Source organism: Melozone crissalis, unplaced genomic scaffold (assembly GCF_028551555.1).
Source record: "Melozone crissalis strain CALT ecotype California unplaced genomic scaffold, PUWL_Pcris_2 ptg000023l_1, whole genome shotgun sequence".
NCBI lineage: Eukaryota > Metazoa > Chordata > Aves > Passeriformes > Passerellidae > Melozone > Melozone crissalis.
This window is the reverse complement of record NW_026535801.1, coordinates 15,010,104-15,029,270: the sequence shown is the minus strand read 5'-3', so window position 1 is coordinate 15,029,270 and position 19,167 is coordinate 15,010,104. Positions and strand designations below refer to the sequence as shown.

The 19,167-nt window shown below is 44.2% G+C and overlaps 1 protein-coding gene across 1 annotated transcript in view; it reads right to left on the bottom strand.

Moving 5' to 3' along the window:
• Window positions 1-469: 469 nt before the first annotated feature.
• The window catches only part of CDK15 (cyclin dependent kinase 15), a 34,121-nt gene continuing 15,423 nt past the window's right edge, over window positions 470-19,167 (bottom strand). Inside the window, exons 10-13 of the mRNA XM_054278253.1 lie at window positions 15,627-15,690; window positions 8,591-8,639; window positions 5,863-6,002; window positions 470-579 (exon numbers count right to left, since the gene is read on the bottom strand). Of these exons, the coding sequence (XP_054134228.1) occupies window positions 470-579; window positions 5,863-6,002; window positions 8,591-8,639; window positions 15,627-15,690 (363 nt within the window). The remainder of the gene's footprint in view (window positions 580-5,862; window positions 6,003-8,590; window positions 8,640-15,626; window positions 15,691-19,167) is intronic.

The window sequence follows — 19,167 nt, the reverse complement described above, 5'->3', positions numbered from 1 at the left end:
CCAAAGATATTGCAAGATAAGGAGATTTTGCCTAGCTCTGCTCAGGTTCTAATGAGTGTGAAATCAAAACAAGTAAGGTATGAAATGTGAACTCAGTAGGCAGGGACAAAGGAGAACAAAGCAATTTGGTCAGTTTAAGCAATGGGGAAATGAAGCAATACTTTGACTGCAGAGGCATTGGAGGAAAGGGCACTGGTCTGAGACTTGGCAATATGACAAAACAAATCCAAACCTCCCGTGATACCACTGAACACTGTCCATTGGGGCCCATTGGCTTGCTGATCTCTTCTCTCTGGATATGAGATTTCCCACTTCGTTCTCACCCTGGATGTGATCGTTGAGCCCTGAGTATCAAATCTGTTTTCCCGCCTTCAATACACGAAGGAATTCATGTCCTAAGGGTGATGGCAGCAGCTTTGACAATGGCAACTACATGCTTACCCAGCAATTATTCAGTCATCCATGGTTTCTACCAAAACTTGCTCAAACCTCCTGAGACACGGCCTTTTCCATAAGAAGCAAACAGGTCACAGATTTCAGGTTGCAGTCTCACCCCTGGAACTGTGAGCACTGATTGTCCTGTGGAAAAATCAGGTTAAAGAGAAAGCTGCAAAAGGGTCCTTTTCCTTCATTGTGCTGCTTTCTTAATGCTCTCCTGTGAAATTAGCTGCAATATAAATGAATTCAAGATCCCATTTCTTACAGCTGCATTCCTTCTGATTGTTTTTGGAAAATTATTTCTTTAATCTAGACACTCTTCTCTAGAAATCTCATTTGCAGTTTCTTTTCTTTTTTCTTTTTCTTTTTCTTGGAGCAACCAGCAAAATACTATTTGGTAGAACAGTGGTAGGAAGGCAACCCACTAATCAAAAGGATTCAAATGGATCTGCGCACTGCCAAGCTCTCTCCTTCCCACCCAGCAGAGGGGAAAAAAAGAAAAAGAAAAAAGAGATAGAGCGAAGGCACAGAGCTTCTCTCCTTCAGCAATCTCACAAATGCAAAACCTTCCACTCCAGTGACTCCTCATTAACTTACCAAATCTGACAGTCTAATTATCGTAGCTGCTTCACGCTTAGAATAAATAAATACTAAAGTGGGTGTTTAAAGAAATTGAGCAGTGAAATTCAGTCATCTAGACAGTCAATAGAGAGTTTATTTTAAATTTTTATATTCTTATGTATTTATATCATTTTAGGAAAGATAATGAGATAGTTGTCTTTCAGGCTAATTGAGTTCCTATGCTCATGGTTGCTTGCTGTCACAATCTCAAACTTAGCTTTAACTTTTGTGCCTTAGAAATCTGATCACTACCTCCCTATTTACTCTTTTCTGCTGATAACTGGGTGAAATCACAAGTGCACCTGAGGATGGGAAATGACTATGTGAGACTTCCAGTCTGGATGTCTTTTCACAGCAAACAAGACAACTAAATCTTTTCAGATTTGCATTTAAGAGTGTTAAAGGGAAAATGGAAGTTAAAGAAACCTCAGCTATAACTTGCAATTAGACAAAACACAGAAAAACATCTGCTAACCTCTGATGCAATAGTGTCTGCCTCCACGAACGGTATTAACAGCACTCCCCCCAAGAGTGGTTTGTCTCCCTGAACAATAAGACCTTTATAGAGATTCTCTGGCCTGAGATCAATGGGAGTCAGAGCATTTGATCCATGTCTGTAGGACTTTGTTTCCACAAGTCATGTGGGCCAAACTTTGCGCCAGTTGCTTTTGCAAGAGCAGGAGCTGGGGAGTGAGCAAAGGAAATTTTCCTTTTCCCATCTTCCCCTTTGCCCCGTGCTCCTAAACAGTGCCCAGCACAATGGCTGCCCCAGGACAGCATGCAGGGAAAAGCTTCAACAGGGCAACATGTCCAGGGCCCTGTGCACTTGGCAAGCATCTGCTGTGATGTTGCAACAGCTCTTTCCTAGGGTGGTGGCTTAATGACACAATACAAAACTTTCATGTCCTGTCAGTATGAAGGCAAGCACATCTTCCACTGTGGGGATCACACCAGGTGAAGAGGGGTGGTTTCCTGAGTTAAGTGAAGATTTGTTTTATCACCTCACAGATAAGAATGCTTCTGGCTTAGGGAGGGGCAGCTGATTTCCTGCTCATCACCAGCTTTAGTTTATTCCCGTATTAAGACACATTATAAACCAGACTCATACACCTGGTAGGAACTTTCTAGGTGTCTGTATCTGACTTACAGTGAAGGATATCTGTTTGCTGTGAACAGAGGTCACAAAGCAAAGTGGTAAAAAAAATCAAGTATGAACTGTATGAACCTTTTAGCTATGTAGGAGAAGCGAGGGAAACCGGCCAAGCCAAACAAGGGATGATGAAAGCCAGCTCTTCTTTATATGTCCCCTGCGATAACATTTCCCAGTGCTGGCTAATCCCAACAGGAATGGGATTTTTAGTAGGCAATGGCTTGCAGCCTTAACCTCCTCATTGCCCACACTTACTGACTTGCTTTGTGTTAGTTTAGATGCAACAGACATTAAAATGACTGTCAACATCAAGCCTCCCTCCTCCTCCTCCTTGTCCCTGAAAGGGAGAAATGGTATAGTGTCTTCATCACCTGGTGCACTGATTTTGTGTTGCTGGGGGAGATAACAATTAGAGACCATTTGTACCCAAAAGAGCAAGTACCTCCTAGTCAAACTGAGATCCCATCCATGCAACACATAATCCTGATGGAACATGTACTGGAATTTACTGACTGCTGTGCTGAGGGTACAGCCAGGGTTGAACATCTCCTACACTGAGAGAAAGGTCTCTCCTGAGACTGGGCATTGGTCTGGTGGGGAAAGGATCTGAGCTGCCAGCTCAGGCCTCCCTTGCCCCTGTGTCTGTGAGGTTTGGCCAGAGCTCTTCTTGCAGTGTGTTTTCTTGGGAGTGCATTGTTGATAACCCCAAATCCCACCGCTTCCCTTCCCTTCTGCTCTAAAGCATTGGAGGGGAAAAGAGAGGGAAAATAAACCAAATCTATAACTAAGAATAATAAGCTGCAATTGTTACTGTGTCTGACCTGTCTGACAACAGAGTGAGATACCTCCTCAGAAGGCCCTTTTGCACTTCAGGACTGACACTGAGTTGAGAGCACAGCTCGTGCTTTCTTGATTCAAGGATCTCATCTTTCTTCCAGGAGGGATTAATTGGACAGAAAACATTCTGCTTTAGCAGGTGGCAAAGGGTTAGAATGAAGTTTCATCAGAGCTGCTGCAATGCAGGGCTGCACTGCACAAAGATAATTGTCTCAGGATTGGCTCTGGCCAGAAAAAGGACAGCAAATGCTCCGGTTTTACAAAGGTCATCACTGCCACCCCTTAGGCTACTAGCCTAAAGGAAAGGAAGCTGAAGAAACCCCTGCACCTCTCTCTGTTTCTATATGCAGAGGTGCTGGTGGCACATGTAGAATTAAGGCCACCGAGATGATGAGCAAGGTTTGAACCTGGACCTCAGGAATCCCCTCCTGGAGCTACAGGCACAGGAATGAGCAACTGTAGGAGAGGCCCATCTGTGGGCCAGTCCCACTCAGAGGACAGAGAACCTTCTTCTTCCCTTAGAGCACAGGCTACTCTTTTTTCCCAGCACTTTGTGCTCAGATGAGCATAGCAACAGCAACCTGTTCCACTCTGTAGGAAGCAAAGAGCCCTGTGCTCCCTCTCCCCCTTCCCAGGGGCAGCAGGCAGCCTCTAACCATTAACATTCCCCCTAGGAATCAGAAACATGTTATTTGGAGGGGTGCTTAACTTCGAAACAGTGATTTCTCCAATTATTTTTTCCCAGGAGCTGACCTTTGAAAAACATCCTTCAGCTTCCAGCTTGTCATAACAACTTATAAAAAGGACAGTTATGGATACAATTATTTCATAAAAACAGAGAATAATTTTTTCAGAGAACCTTTTATTTTTTCAAATCTTGTTTCCCTCTTACTCTCTTACGCACCTTGGGATTAAACCCCTCTTCTTTCACCTTTCATCTCCAGATCACATTCTGTCCTTCTGCTTTAACTTTCCCTTTCAGAGGATGGCAACTAATAGCCAGCATCCTCTAGAACAAAGTGGGAACAGAATATATTTAAAATCTGCACTGTTATCATAGCAACAAGAATTTTAAAATGATACAGTTAAATTCCAAAAGAGTGTTATGCCAAAGTGACACAAGAGAGCAAATGTCTTAAACAATTATGGCAATAGGAATGGCTACATGGGGAATTATTCAGAATAGCCTAAATTTTACAGGCTTAATGAGTCACTCATGAATATGGTCTTGCATGATCGTACTGTACTTGTTTCTGCCCTGTGCACTTTGATTCTGTTCTCAGCACGTTGGTTGCTATGATAACACCATGCAGTTTCCTGTCCACACGACACTTCTTGCTGCAATATGGGGGATAATAAATATGGGATGGTGCCTAAACCCAGGTGAAAGGAATCTGTCCCCTCACTGGCGGCATATCGGAGAGACTGACACATTATGCCAATCTGTTTTCTCATTCCTTCTCTTTCTCCTCACTCTCTCCCTTTCTCTTACACTGTCTCTGTACCTGTTTTTTTCCTCTCTCTCTCTCTCTCTCTCTCTCTCTCTCTCTCTCTCTCAGCACTGACACTTTCATCTTCTCCCTTGGGGATTGGAGATGTCACTGCGGGAAGTGCTTGTCCGCCTCTCTGGCAGCAGCAGAGCCCTGTGGCTTTGACAAACCTCATTTAATTGGGAGGAAGCCAGGAGGGTTTGAAAGAACTGAAACATCCACGAAACTCCTTTTATCAGGCATAATTTAAACTCTGCATGGAAAAAACCCTATATGTATAAAGAAAAGTCAACTTCCCTCCTGCTGTGCGTGCTCCCCTCCTCCCCCCCCAGCACAGGCAGGCTCCTGCGAGATTCCATCTTTTCATTTTTCTGAAAGTGTCAAAGTAGATTTGTGCTCTGTGGCTGGGTGAACAGAAAAGGAATGCAGATGTCTCTCACTCAAGCACATACACACACAGAGCACCTTCTGAAGGGCAGCAGTTTGGGGGATTGGGAGAGATGCTAACTGGCTGCTTCGCCACTTGGGATGCGTCGCGGGAGCCAGAAATTTGGTTTTCCAATAGCTTGACAACACGGTCCATGAAGACTTTTTCTTAATTGCCCCTATCTTAAAAAACACCACCAAAGTAACTAGTGTACGGGGTGCCCAGGAGGCAACAGGGAATGCAAGATCCCTTTGGCCTGCAGCCCAGTAGGAGGGAGCTTTCCCTAGTGAGGAGCAGAACTGCAGCTTGGCAGACCCTGCATTTTTTGTCAGCTCAGGCCAGGAGAGGCACAACTGTGTTTGCAGCTGTGTGCTTAAGAGAAGGGAGCAAGGTAAAACTGAGGGAGAACTGGTGTGACAGGCTACAAGGAACAGCTGTCTCAACATCAAAAGGGAGTGGGAGGAGCAGTCCAAGGGAATTGGGGCTAGCACACCATGCTGAGCAGATGGGAATTCAGGACATCAGGAGGGAGCAGCGGGTGAGTTACACCGAATGCACAGTGTGAGCTGGGGAAACATCCAGGCCCTTGGGGTTACAGAATGGGGGAGAGATGACCTGTCAAAGCATATACACCTCTGCTTTGCAGAGGGCCATGGTAGCAGCCCATCAAGGGCTAGTAGTATTAACACAGTGGTCAAGTAGAAGAAAACAGAAAAACAAGTTGTCAAATCTGGCACAGGATGTAAACTTTGCAGCTTATAGGAGTGGGGAGGGAGTGCAGGCAGAAAAGAGAGACATCCAGGTGAATGGCAGAGACTTTCAAAATAGAGAGGCAACTCACAGTAAATAGTACGTGCAGCAGCTCTTTCTTGGTGAGATGGAATAGAGAGTTAACTCACCAGCAGGGACCTGGTAGAGCTGAGGAGGCAGAGGGCTGAAGAAGCTATGAAGAAGCGCATCTTGTGCAGAGATTCGGCCTCGAGGGAAGGCTGTGAGCATCCTGGAGGCCAAATTCTCTGCTGCTGGCACCCTGCTCATCCTAGGGAAACAGAAGAAAAAATAGCACAGGAGATGATGATGAGCCAGAAAGCTGGAACCAGAACATGACCCAGCCCTTCTCAGCTTGAGGCAAAGATAGTGGAGGGACACAGGGGAGCTGGATAAACCCACCCCAGCTACACAGCTTTGCAGGACATTTGCTTTTCCATCTGAGTTTGACTATGTTGGGGCATATGCATCAAACTTATGTTTACAGACAAATTTTGAAAACCTATTTCTGTTTTTTAAAAAGAAGGTTGTAAGTGAAAGGGGAAATGATGCTGAGGAGACTCTATTTTACATGTTGTAACTGTAATATCAGAGTTTAGTGGTATCAGTTTACAGTGACAATCCAAATGTAAAAAATAATGTGACTGGCCCAATGAGAAGACTAGAGGTCAAACCTAATAAACCTAAAGAAAATACCATTTCCTCTTCTCCTACCCCAGTACCAGTAGTGCAGCTGGTTGTAAATTGTGTTGGGGATTCACAGAGAAGAATCTGTTTCTCAGGATGAGTGCTTCAAATAAATGTAATACACATATGCTCCATGCCCAGCAAACACCAATGCCAAGTGGCTGCTCCCTAGAGGAGCACACAGCTGGGGACACGGAAGTGGAAGAGCAAAAACAAACCAACAAGGAAACAAATAAAAATAGTCATTTAGTTTTACAGCTTTTGCTTTGTTTGTTTGTTCTGATCACATTTCAGCTTCAGAGCATGGCCTGTTGTGCTTCTTCCCTTGCCCCCAGCGGTGCTTCCCCTCCAAGTGACATCAGGACCTGGGATCCCCCTGCTCCTGCACTCACCCTCCCTATACAGGACATTTGACATGCTGACATTTTTGTTTTGAGGAGATAAAATGTAAAATATAAAAGAAGAGGAAAAAACACCAAGACAGAAGGAGAAAAAGAGACCCTGAACAACAAATTTGTAGAAGGTATCTGGCCTCACTGTGGTAGATAATTGCTGAATTTTCACCTCCAGAAAAACAGCTCAAGTTCCCCTTCCTTGGGGACCAGGGATGGGACAGGGAGCCAAAGCATCCTGTCTGAGGCCTCTTGCTAGAGCTGCATGACAGGCTGCCCTTGCCATGGCAGGTTCTTGCTGGAGACCTTCTGCCCCGTCCACTCTGGGCAGCAGCACAGTTCTGTGCCTCCCACCATGGCTCAGGCTTCCTGGTGGTGGCCAAGCACTGTGGAGAGCTCCCTTTTGATTTCTTAATTGTCCATGGGGAGTCATGGCTGAGCAGTCTGTATGAAGCAGCTCTTTCCTTCTCCCAAGCTGAGCATTCCAAGGCAGTTCTTTGGCCATGGCAGCACCAGGACTCTAAGGCAGAGCTGGAGCTGGCCCACATACAGCCCAGAGCTCTGCCATGGAGGTGCTAGGCCAGCCCCTTGGTTTGACCTGAAATGGGGTCTGTCAAAGGATTATGGCCAAAATGCAGAAGTGCAGTATAGCACAGTCACAAGGAATATGCTTATTTCTTTGTTCAGGCTGAGAGAGGATTTGTTCTGTTCCAGGACCTGCATTATAAGGGTTTGGGACATATTGAGCCTTCTGTGTTTCTCAAGCTGTGCGTGACAATGGCTGGCATTTCAGTAACCTGTGCTTTGCTGAAAACTATAGCATGTTTGTTCAGCCATTTAGAACAGCATCTGGGAAATCCTGCTCTAAAGAGCAGCACATGTCCCCCCTAGCAGGGCTGGATCCCAAGCAATCAACTGAACAGATAATAAACAGCAATGAAAAATGTGTTTATGTCCTCAAAGGATATTTGATTATTGGCATCTTCATGTACACAATCTTGATGACAAATCCTGTCTCGTCTTTTCCTACCTATCTATAAAACCTGCTGTGTGCCTCAAAATCATTTTAGGGGGATTTGATTTGAATGACTCCCTCAGCTAGGTTAGGGCACTTTGTATGATTATAAATTTCTTTCACTGATACATATATATCCATTGTGTGTGTGTGTGTGTGTGTGTCTCTCTCTCTCTATGTGCCTGAAAAAACACTCCCTTCCCTCAGCACACTAGGGAGTGATTCAGCAGTGCTGGTGTGTCTGGTCAAGCTGTGTGTGTAACCATGGCCTTCATCTCATAGCTTTGGCCACTAAGAATGTGATTTTTCCCCTCCTAGCTAATCACAAGATTATTTCATTGTCTCATGAAAATGCTGTCCTAGCACGTCTTCCTTACTGCTGTTGAGCAACATTCCTACAGTCTGTTTTCAAAAATGAAAATTGGGACAGTGTGAAGTCTGTCCTCAGTCTGGGCAAGAGGGCCTGGGAAAGTATGACCTTCTCAATTGAACTGTGCCCCACAGAAAGCTGCACACAAAGTCACTGAATCACTGCTTATCTCAGAATAATCACTACTCCTCTGAGAATAATAAACCCACTATGTGTCTACCTTTGCTGCGATCTCTCAAAATCAGTTGCTTAACTGATGTTAGATCTGCTTGTTACTACAGAGCCACCCTGCTCTTCCTGAGCTTGCCAAAAGAGCTCATTTCAAGTTAAATGATTGCACAAAGAAACAAACAAACCCAGAGGCAATTTTGACATTGCTGTTATAGGTAGCTTACCTGTCACAGATGACTCGGAGGCTCTGAGGTCTCCTGGAAGCAACCAGTTCTAGAAAGTGTAATATGCAATCACAAGATTAAATGAAAATCAAGCCAAAACCCATTCTCTGAGCTCCTACAAAAAATGTGCTCAGAATTTCAAAGGGCCCTATAGAATCTATCATCTTATTATTTATAAATATACATTATTCCTATAGGACTTGAGTACCTGCATTGATCTTAATAACGCTGTTCCAGTTCTGTAACACTTTCATATATCTGTGAGTATAGGCCTTGGACCTTCTCCTGTTACAGTGTGAGTCTTAGCTTTGACATCAATAAAAGCAGTATCAGTCCCTAAAGCCTTCACACAAAGGAAGCAAAAAGAAGTTTGCAGGCCTGAATCCCCAGTCAATTGTCTTGACTTTCCAAGGGGCTGCTGAGCTTCACATATTGCCCCCATGGGTACATGGGGCTTTTCTACATGGATGCAGCAGTAACACTGGGGATGGAGACAAAGCACTCTCTTCTTGCCCACAGCCCTCACTGAGTTTGTTGTTTGTCCAGTTAACCATGCTCATGGAGGCTTTCTACTCACTGATTATTGTGATCTCTATCAGACTGGAACTTAGCAGAGTTTGCAGTTTTGTGGAGTCTGTGTTCTTGATATTTTTCAAAGACATATTTCTAAACATTGTGGTAAATATAGAGGAATACATTCCTCAAATGCTTTATTGTAAAGCGTGAATTTTCTCAGGCTTAGATACGAATGAATGGCTTAAGCCTGGAAAATTTCCCCGTGGAGTTGATGAACAGAGAGATTTTTTTTGCAATCAGAAAGGCTGCAATTTCTACCCACCTACATTTTCCTGAGCACTGTTTCTGACAGCAGAGAATGAACAGTGGCACTCTAGTCATGGGAGGGAGAGCAGGAAGGGTGGTGTCCACCTCTCTTCCAGCTCAGCCTGGACAAGCATTCCCCACAGCAGGGAGACCACCAGGAGGCAAGCACCATTGGTCTGCTGCCAGCAGACTCAGAGCTTGGCTGGGGTTAATGCTGCACCCTTCCAGAGCATCTGCCCTCCCTGGCTGCCTGGAAGCAGCAGGCACTTCATTCAGGGACAGGAGCTGCCTGCTGCACTCCAGGTGGGAGTCCCCTCTGCTTTTGCCTGCACGGCCATTTCCAGAGTGCCAGAGCCAGCCTCTGACTTGATGCGCAGACAACTTGAAAAAGTGCAAATGACTGAACTTCCAGCCCTTGACCTTTCCAGCAGCAATCTTGCACCATTAAACCAGGCAAGCAGGTTGTTAAACCTCTCACAGGGTAAGTAACAGTTCAGAATTGAATTGTTCTCCTACACCCAAATACTAAGGTAATTTCTAGAGCAGTAAATGGGAATATAACTTAGAATGAGATTAATGGCTGTTTATGTGTCAGAGCACTGGCATATCACCAATATGGAAGTTATATATTAGCATCTTGAATACTCCCTTCCCAAATAAGTCACCAAGACTGGCAGAACACTGCTCTTGGATCACTAGTAACATTTTCACTAATCACCTTTCCTTTCCTTTTCCTTTCCTTTTTTTTTTTGCCCCCTAGACTGTAACAATAGTGTAAAAATAAGTTACCAATGTAAAGTTTCCAGATAGAATAGAAGAAAAACAATTTTTAAAATGGTTTGGAAAGGCAAAAAATTTTTCTGTATGAGGTAGAAATTTTTGGCTCTTCATAGAGCTGGCCAAAAACTTTCAGGTGTGGTAACTTTCTGTCAGAAAAATTTGATTTGTGAGATGAAAACATTTTATGACAATATATCAATTTCATTAAATATTAGTAAAAATGACAAGTTTATTTAAGTACTGTACTGAAATATTTTAACATTAATATTCTTTAATGAGTTTAACACGGAACTTTAAAAAAGCATGTTGAGTTGGTAACAGCAGGGCAAAACGTTTCAATGATATCTTAGTGAAATGTTACTTTGTTTTTGCAGAGTGTATTTTCAGGATTAACATTCCAAAAAGGAAATAAGATTTTCTTTACATTAGAAATAGAAATATCAGCTTGCTTACTGGGAAGTGGGAGGAATACCTGAATTATAGAGTTTGCTGTCTTGAGCAAGCCTCTTGACTTAAATTTATCTTTTATGTAACCTGGAGATTAATAATTATCTGTAAGGGGTACCAGCAAGCCAACTACTCCTGTCCCTGTCCAAACACATCTCTCAGTGAAGAATTCAGCTTGAGTGAGGACTGCCAAATTTGCCACTTTGAGCATACAGAGCTTTGATTATAAATGGAAGATACGGGTAAGAAAACAGTGTGTCTCTGCTCAAGGACTTAATGCAGTTAACTAATGCAGTTTAAATCAGTTCAGATTAATCTCCTGACTGACCCCTTATAGACAAATCCTTAGAGAATGCCGAGGCCCCATTGTGTTGAGCAGGGTAAAAACAGAGCAGTAAATATTTTCCCTACTGTAAGGTTAAGAGCAATCTAAAATTGTAAAACACTGTAAACACCTACTCCATAAAGGTAAGAGACAAAGAATATTAAGATCACTTAAAAAAGTGGATGAACTACTGATTTAATCATCTCACAATGATGATGTAGACATAAAATGATGGAATTGTGTAGGGCTGATTGGCTTTTTTAACAGTTTGAGTAGATCTGAAAGGTAGCACGGTAGGTTTGTTATTTTCTATCCTTATGCAAGGTAGAGTGTGCTAATGAGGAAATACCTTCCTATTTGAAAACCCAGGTGGAAGTGGCTAATGAACTGATAATGAGGCAAGCAAGCCAGAGGACAAAAGTTAAACTTTCCTAATTGATGAAGAGAGAGAAAAGGGATGCCAAGTGCTGCTGGATGAAGGCAGTGGGGTTGCAGGCTCACAGAGAAAATTTCTCTCATTAGTGAAATCTCTGTGGCTTCAGGACAGGAGCAGAGCTCTGTCTGTGTGGCAGGCTGGAAACTGCAGGCTGTGCCCATTGCCACACAGATGGGAAGTTTCCCTACACCCTGGCTAGCATACATTGCACATTAGTTACAGTGCTGCTCTTCCCGTTGAGATCAAAGCCACATGCAGTTTATTATGACAATAAAAATTTTATCGTTTTAGAATTCAGTTTACTACCATCCCATGTGTTAAATGAAACATCAACATAAAAAGTGAGATTACAAAAAAACCCCAAAGCACTCGGAATGCCGACTTCATCTGCATTTTCACAAATGTCATGGGAAGTTTGCATTTCAGGGCGTGCTGCTTGTTGCCTCCATCTGCTGGTGACATTTTGGAAACGCAGCAGATACTGAAAACATAGCTGGGAGCACAAGTTGACTCTGGAAAGCTTCTAAATCTCATTCAGCATACCAAAGCCGGCAGATAAATGAAAAGCTAGGTTTTATTTGAAAGTCATTGATGCATCTGAAAAGGCCTTGTGTGAAACCTGCATCACCTCTGTGAGTAGATATTACCAGGCACGGGCAAGTTCATCATTCAGCCTGTGCAATAAATCAAGGAGTAAAGCTCACTCTCAGTTCATCATGTTAAAGATAGGTATGCACTGCACCCCACTCTTTGGAATCCAAATTGCAGAAAAAGGAAATAAAAACTAACTTGGTGCATTGGGTGCTCCAGCATTCCCAGTTTGGCAAAAGCACTAGCTTAATGTCATGGGCTGTGATTCCTAATCCTTTCCTGCCCTTGACCCCTGCTGTCTAGATTCAAACTTGTAACCATTAATGGGGCTGGATCAAAACACTGGCCTTCTGGTGTCACCAATGGTGTTTAGAGGGGATTTAAACTCACTGCTTTTCAGCGCAGTGAAATGAACACAGCAGTAGATTAATGCAAGGATTTGAGCTCACTCAGCATGAGAGCTTTCAAAAATAGTGTTAACAGAGCTGCAACTGCCTCTTTCAGGGGAAGCAAAATGAGGGAACAGAACAAATGAACAAACACAGGGCAAAGCCTTGTCACTATGGGTAGGGCTGGTAAGCCCGGGGAGCCAGGGAAAAAGCCAGTGCCTGTGCTGAGATGTGGGGCAGGAGCTCTCCCAGTCCTTCCTGTTCTCCAGGGAATGGCTCTCCAACCTGCTTGCAGGCCCTATGACTGCACATAATTCCCTACCCCAAGTGTCCCTCCTGCAGAGAGAAGGTGACATCACAAGCTGTAGGGCTGGCCACAAACAGGTTACTCACCCATCCTTCCCATTCAACTGGAGTCAGGTTGAGGCTTTGGCAAACTGTAGGGAATGGGCATGAGGCTGTTCTTGAACGTTGTGTAAGACACCAGGGCACAGGGTAGTCAAAAACGCCTTTGCACTTTTCATCCCTTGCCAGCTGCCCATAGAGGAGGCAGAGGAGCTGCTTTTCCTCCAGCTGCCCTGTGTGCGCCTGACTCACAGACCCCAGAGCCCATGCTGCATCCTTTCCAGACTGCAGCAGGATGTGCTCAAGCCCACAGCAGTGACAGGAAAACATCTAAAGGTTTCCAGCTTTCATTTCAAAGATTCCTACTAACCCACCTGGCCCAGGAACCCTTCCAGTAACAGTCTCAGTCTGGGGCTGAGCCTACACTGCTGAATCCAGTGGGAGTTTTGCCATCAACTTCAATGAGAATAGGATCACACCTCAGTGCTTTGTTTTGCCCGTGTTCATTCCTTGCCGCGGGCAGGAACCTGTTTGTTTGTTTGCTGCCTGTGCTCAGTGTGAACATCAATAGGACTAGCTAAAAGAATTCAAACCATCAGATTTGGGGAAGAGCTCCAAAGTTTGTTTGCTTATCTGAACCAACCGAGGCACCCAGATTTGCACAAATGGTCTGGGAAAAACCTCAGGAGAGAAGGTTTTCTCAGGCTGACTCCACAGACTGTATTGGGGCTGAGCATGTCCTGGGGGGGGAAACAGAATTTGTGCTTCAGGGAAGAGAGAGGAAGTGCCCAGAAACATATAAATGGCATTTAACTTTAAACAAAGAGACCAATTGTCTTTTTACCAGCAGTCTCATCAAAATGTGAATTGATTTAGTTCATGAGTAGGGCAAATAGTCCAACTCCAGACTAGCCTTCTTCCAGACTGGCTTGTGTAATCCAGGTGTGAGCCAAGTGCTTGGTTCCTGTATGTGGCTGGAACAGTTCACAGCCCCTTAGGCTCTCAAGAGGGAAAAGGGATATTGCCTCTCCAGCTAACACTGCTATTGCCCCAAACACTGACAGAGCGTCTTCCATGTGTTTGCCAGCTCGGTGGGGTGCTCCAACAGAAGTGTCCTCTGAGTCCTGCATTTCTGCCTGGTCCAGCCACAAAGGCACCAGCATTCCAGTATCACAGCACAGCACAGGTCAATTCTGCCCCTCTGGAGTCCTCTAGGGAAACTTTCTATCAAGTCTGAAAGCAAGTCAGGCTTGAAAACTGCTTATGATGTCTCAGCTTCAGTGGGGTTGTTGCCCTGCTGTCCAGGTGCCCGTCCTCTCCTTCCCAGCCCTGCCACTGGCACCCTCCAGAGCAGCAGAGGACAGCACTGCTACTCAGACAAAACAGAGCTGAGGGAATCACTGCTCAGAGCAGTTCTAGGCACTCACATTCTCTGTTGTCTGTGCAAGTTTCTTTGCTAACATAGCCTTAATGCTTGCATTTCTAGGTTGTGCCTCTACTCAGCACCAGGATACCTAACCATCATCACCCAGAGTTTGCACGTTTGAGGCTTTGTATTAGCAGATGACTGGCATAAAAAACTCCTTTGAGATTAGTTCCCCCCACACATGAGCATTTCTGTATCTCCCAGACTACTCTTCTCAACTTGTAGACTGTCCAGCCAGGCCTTCCACAACTTAGAGAAGAAAATGCTTCCTCCAGCTGTCTGCTCTGTGCTTGCTTGCTATCCAAATTAAACTTGCTGTGGACAGCAACACATTCCCATTTCACGCTGGTTTGATTAATGTGTCTCAGCTAATTGTGTGAAAGATTCCAGTCCTTTCGACTGTGAGACCAGGTTATTGTTCAGCCAATCTCAGCTACCATGTGAAAATGGGGGCTGTTTAGTGTTCATGCACCAGAATCAAAGGAGGGGCATCTTGGACTGGGTCACAGAGCAACACCCACTTCTTTGAAAAGATGTTACTATGCTCTACTAAACCTGTAAACCTCTTGCTCAAAGCACGTCTTCTCCCTCCTCCTCTCCCCTCTGTTCTTTTTTTCCCTGTCCAGATAGACAGGCTCCCCCCACCACTCTCCTATGGTATAAGTGAGAGAGAATGGCTAGATTGTGGATGGCTGAATTTCACATTCTAGGGTTTTTAATATTTCACTTTAATATTTCTCTTACAGAATGATCCTGCTGAGAGGCTGAGAATCAGTGCTCATCATTTCCCCCTCACTGACACTTGAATATATTTTCCCAGGAGAAAACATTAAACAAAAAGAGAAAGAGAGAAAGGGAGAGAGAGAGGGAGAAGGAGAGTGACTGAGCTAGCTTTTCAAAGCATACTTCTCAACCTGCCCACATCAAAATAAGAGACAACTGGCCCTTTGAAGTTCAGGACACAGACTTCTCTACCAGCTCATGTGGAAATAAAAGAATCCAGCTTTGTAAATCACACGGATTTCTCACCTTGCCGACATCAAAATCAGGGACAGTGACCTTTAAAGCTGAGGTTTAAAGGTCCCCAAACCAATCTCCATAAAAATAAGGAAAGTTCAGATAAACTGCATCTCCAGGTGCCTGTCAGCTTTTCCAGTCTAAAGCAGGAGACATTGGTCCTTTGCTCCACTCCACTGAGGAGTGGAGACTAAATACACTGTGACACTTTGAGCAATGAAATCTTCCATTAGACTTACATACACCAGCACTCAGTGAGGCAACTTTGGCACACACATACCTTTGTAAACCAATCCAATCCCAGTCCTGTTGTAGCTCCTACACCACTGTCATTAAGTAGCTCAAGGGATTTAGTAACACTGAAGCACAGGATTTTTCATAATAAGAATTACTGACCCAACAATGGAGTGGCTAGTGGCTCAGAGAAAAAGCTGGTCTTCTCATGAGTTAAATCCTACCTGGGTTATAGCTGGGGAGCTTGGAAAGTCCTGGCCAGGTATCTTCAGTTGGGACCCCCAATACCTGCAAAAGAAGAGAGTGAGAAGAACAATGACCTCTTTCTGCCCATTTTTGCCTTTGTGTGGAGTTGGAGGAATCACTCTCAGTGGAGAGTGACTAGCCTTTCCTGTAAAGCAGAATCACACTGCCCTGGCTGGTGCTGGATCTACCACTTTGCATAAAGGACACTGACATTTTAGCACTTGATTATGTAGCAGAAAGGCTCCTGCTGAGATTGAATGCTGTTGCTGCTGGGAACATCAGTGAAGGCATATGCAGCTCCACTGCCAGGTGCCACTGCTGCCTGTGTTTGCCAGCCCAGGGGTCACACAGCTGAGCCCTTTTCAGTGCTGAAGGTGTCCTCCCACACCAGAGCTGCACTGGGGACTTACTGTGCCTGCTTGCACTGGCAGCAGCTGGTATGTTCAGCAGCAGCACAGGCTGGGAGCTCTGAGAGAAACCCTTCTGAGGAAAAAAGTAAAGCTGGCAGACAGGTCTAGTAGCTGAAGCTAGAAAACAGTGCAGAGCCTCACTCTGAAGGATACAGAGCTTCAGCAATGTCTTTGGCCTTTATTGAGGATTGTGGGCTTCAGCAGTAGCTGCTCACTGTGCAAAGTCTGGGCCAGTAAAGCCTCCTCCAACTTCTTTTTAGTTGCTGAAATGTGTGACATGTCCAGATTTCTGCAGTTGCAGATGTTTAGTGTTGTTATTATTATTAGTTAATGCATGCAAAGTGCCCTGTGCCTGTTGATATGGATGATGTGTGCTAAAGCAGTAAAGCCACATATTTAAGAAGAGTTCACAGCATGTGCATTGGTGGTATAAATCAGTATTGCTAGCTCCAAGCATTCAAAGCTTTCATCCAGACAACACCCAGAACTATCAGGTTTCCTTAAAAAGCAGTGAAATTTTAACATGAAAAGTTTCAGGGTTTTTATTCACTTTCTCTTCTCCAACACTAGATTTGTCTCACATTAGTTACCCTTTGCATATGATAGACAATTCCTGTTTCTGAAAGTGTGAGCTGAGATATATGACATGGGGAACTTGGCCTCCCCAAAATTTGTATTAAGATTGCAAGAAAACAGGCATCAGTTAAAAAACACATTAAAGAAGGAAGAACTATAAAGCCAGCTTGTGGCACTTGTAAAGCATCGGGTAGTTGATTATTTTTCTCACTCACAGCTGGGAAACAGCTGTGACAATTGCAGCTGCCTGGAGAAGACAGCCACAAGCAGGGTTCGCATCTCATCACTGGCACACGTTAGCACGGCGTCCGGTTGCTGTGGCCCATGGTTCCAAACTGTTCATGGGCTCAGTCTGCCACTGCAAAGACTAAGGGGGAGGATCCTTGTCTCTGCTCACCTGTAAAATCACCTTGGAAAGTTGAAAGCTCCCCAAAGAGAAAGTGTCGTGCAGTGTTCAGCCAGCTGGGGATGTTGGAAGCTGGCTTGCACCATGGGTAATTTGACAGCCCTGGGTGAGGATGCCTTCTTGACTGGTGTGTGTATCATGTGACTAGGACAGGTCTGCCCAAAGCAAACTCTGTATGCACACAAAAGAGAGATTTGGAATTTGAACCTGAATCCAGAATTTGCTTTCTTTTTGCTATCCTGTTAGCTTTCCAGGAAGCTCTGCTCAGTGGGCCCTCATTCTTCAAGTTTTCTTGTGAGTTGTCAAACATCAGTTCTACAGGCATCAGAGGAAACTGGGTAAGTTCAGTGCATAGTAAAATCATACTTGACAGGGTCAGCTCAGCATTCTGATTCTTTTGGTGAAGAATTTAAACAAATAATTATTTGCGTGTGCTTATACTTTTCTACATAAGGATTACAGCAAATGTTACATATTACTGCATTGGGGAGTGAAAGTGTTCAGAGCACCAATCACTGAATGCCATATGAATGTGTATTTGCATTTTCAGAGCCTTTTCATTACAAAAGATACTTTTCCAACCTGTAAACCTCCATCTCTTTTTGTTTTCCAATGGAAAACAAATGGGGCAAGTGATTTCTTTTCTCTTCTCTTCTCTTCTCTTCTCTTCTCTTCTCTTCTCTTCTCACCCTGGACCTTTAGTGAGATTCCTTACCAAATCAGACAATGTGTTACAATTATTTATTTGAAATTAATTATACTCTGACAATTGTTTTACCTGTTGTGTATCTACCCTAAATCTAGATGTTAACTCTCTTGTCCATGTCATCAGAAAAAACAAAGCTACTTCTCTACACTCTATAGTGAAAGGTCTTGGTGCAGGTCAGTTCATACCACTGGGGAAGAAACAGTTTCAGCCAGAAACATTTTTACAGTGCTTGTATTTCAGCAAGTGCTTTAAGATGGTGTAAATCATTGTTCTTTCTCTCTGCCCTCTAACTGCTTGCTTCTCTTGTGATGACTTAGCTGAAGGAATCAACCTCGCTGATTTTGTTTAATTTTGTTGGGAAGTCTTATTGTATGTTTTGTGTTGAGGAGCCTTGTCGTCATTCATTTGGCACAATGTTTGGCTCAGCAGCAGAAGCACCCTGGTGGCATGCTGTAGCCTAATCCAGCCCACATGAAGTCCTTCTCAGCATGATGTTAATCAATAAGATGGAGCTTTTGCATGCAAATCCTATGCCCAGCTTCTTAAAATTTGAATCATGGATCTTGAGTTGGTCAGGTTTGCTTGCTCTCCATGCCATGAGCAAACTGGAGATGCTGGAGTTCTCATTCACTCATGCCACACTTCCATAACCAACACTGCCAGCCTTCCCTTCATGTTTGGCCCTGCTCCTGGGCCATGCCTTCATGAGTACCAGTGCTCATTAGGGCTACTGTTTGTGCAGCCAGAGGATGAGAAGGGCAAAGAAGCTGATCTCATTTAGAGTAAGCCAGGGAGAAAACAAAGTTGCAGGGTCCCAAGTTCATGTAGCCCCACAAGTGAGAGGTGACACAGACCAGCAATGAGCAGCCAGGGATAGAGATGGGAGATGGAGACTGCTTTAGGTGGCACTTGCCTTTAGAACAATTTTTGGTAAAATGACAGCCAGTCAGTCCTGATGATTCAACAGGACAAACACATTTCACAGAATGGGGATTTTCCAACCATGTATCTGTATGGTGTGTGAACCAACAGTCCCACGTGGAGACGAACATACTGGGCCATAGAGACTCATGCACACAAATGCAGGTGGTCTCTCTACCAGTGCAGGGTGCCTCTACTAGTAGTACATGAAAGGAACTGACTATGAGAAAACAGTAGGAATCTCCATTCTGAACCTCACACTCAGCAAAATATCTCATGCTAGACATCGAGAGCCTCTAAGGAGCTTTGAAATCTTGGTCTAACACAGAGCCTCATTCCAGGCTGTATAATATCATAAAACCTCCTGTGAAAAGCACTAATTATTTCATAACTCTTTAAACTTCCTCATGATTTTTAAATAAGGGGTTTTTTTTGCCTTCTGTGGCACAAATCCTGTTAATCATGGTATTAGTTATAATACCAGAGAAATTACGATA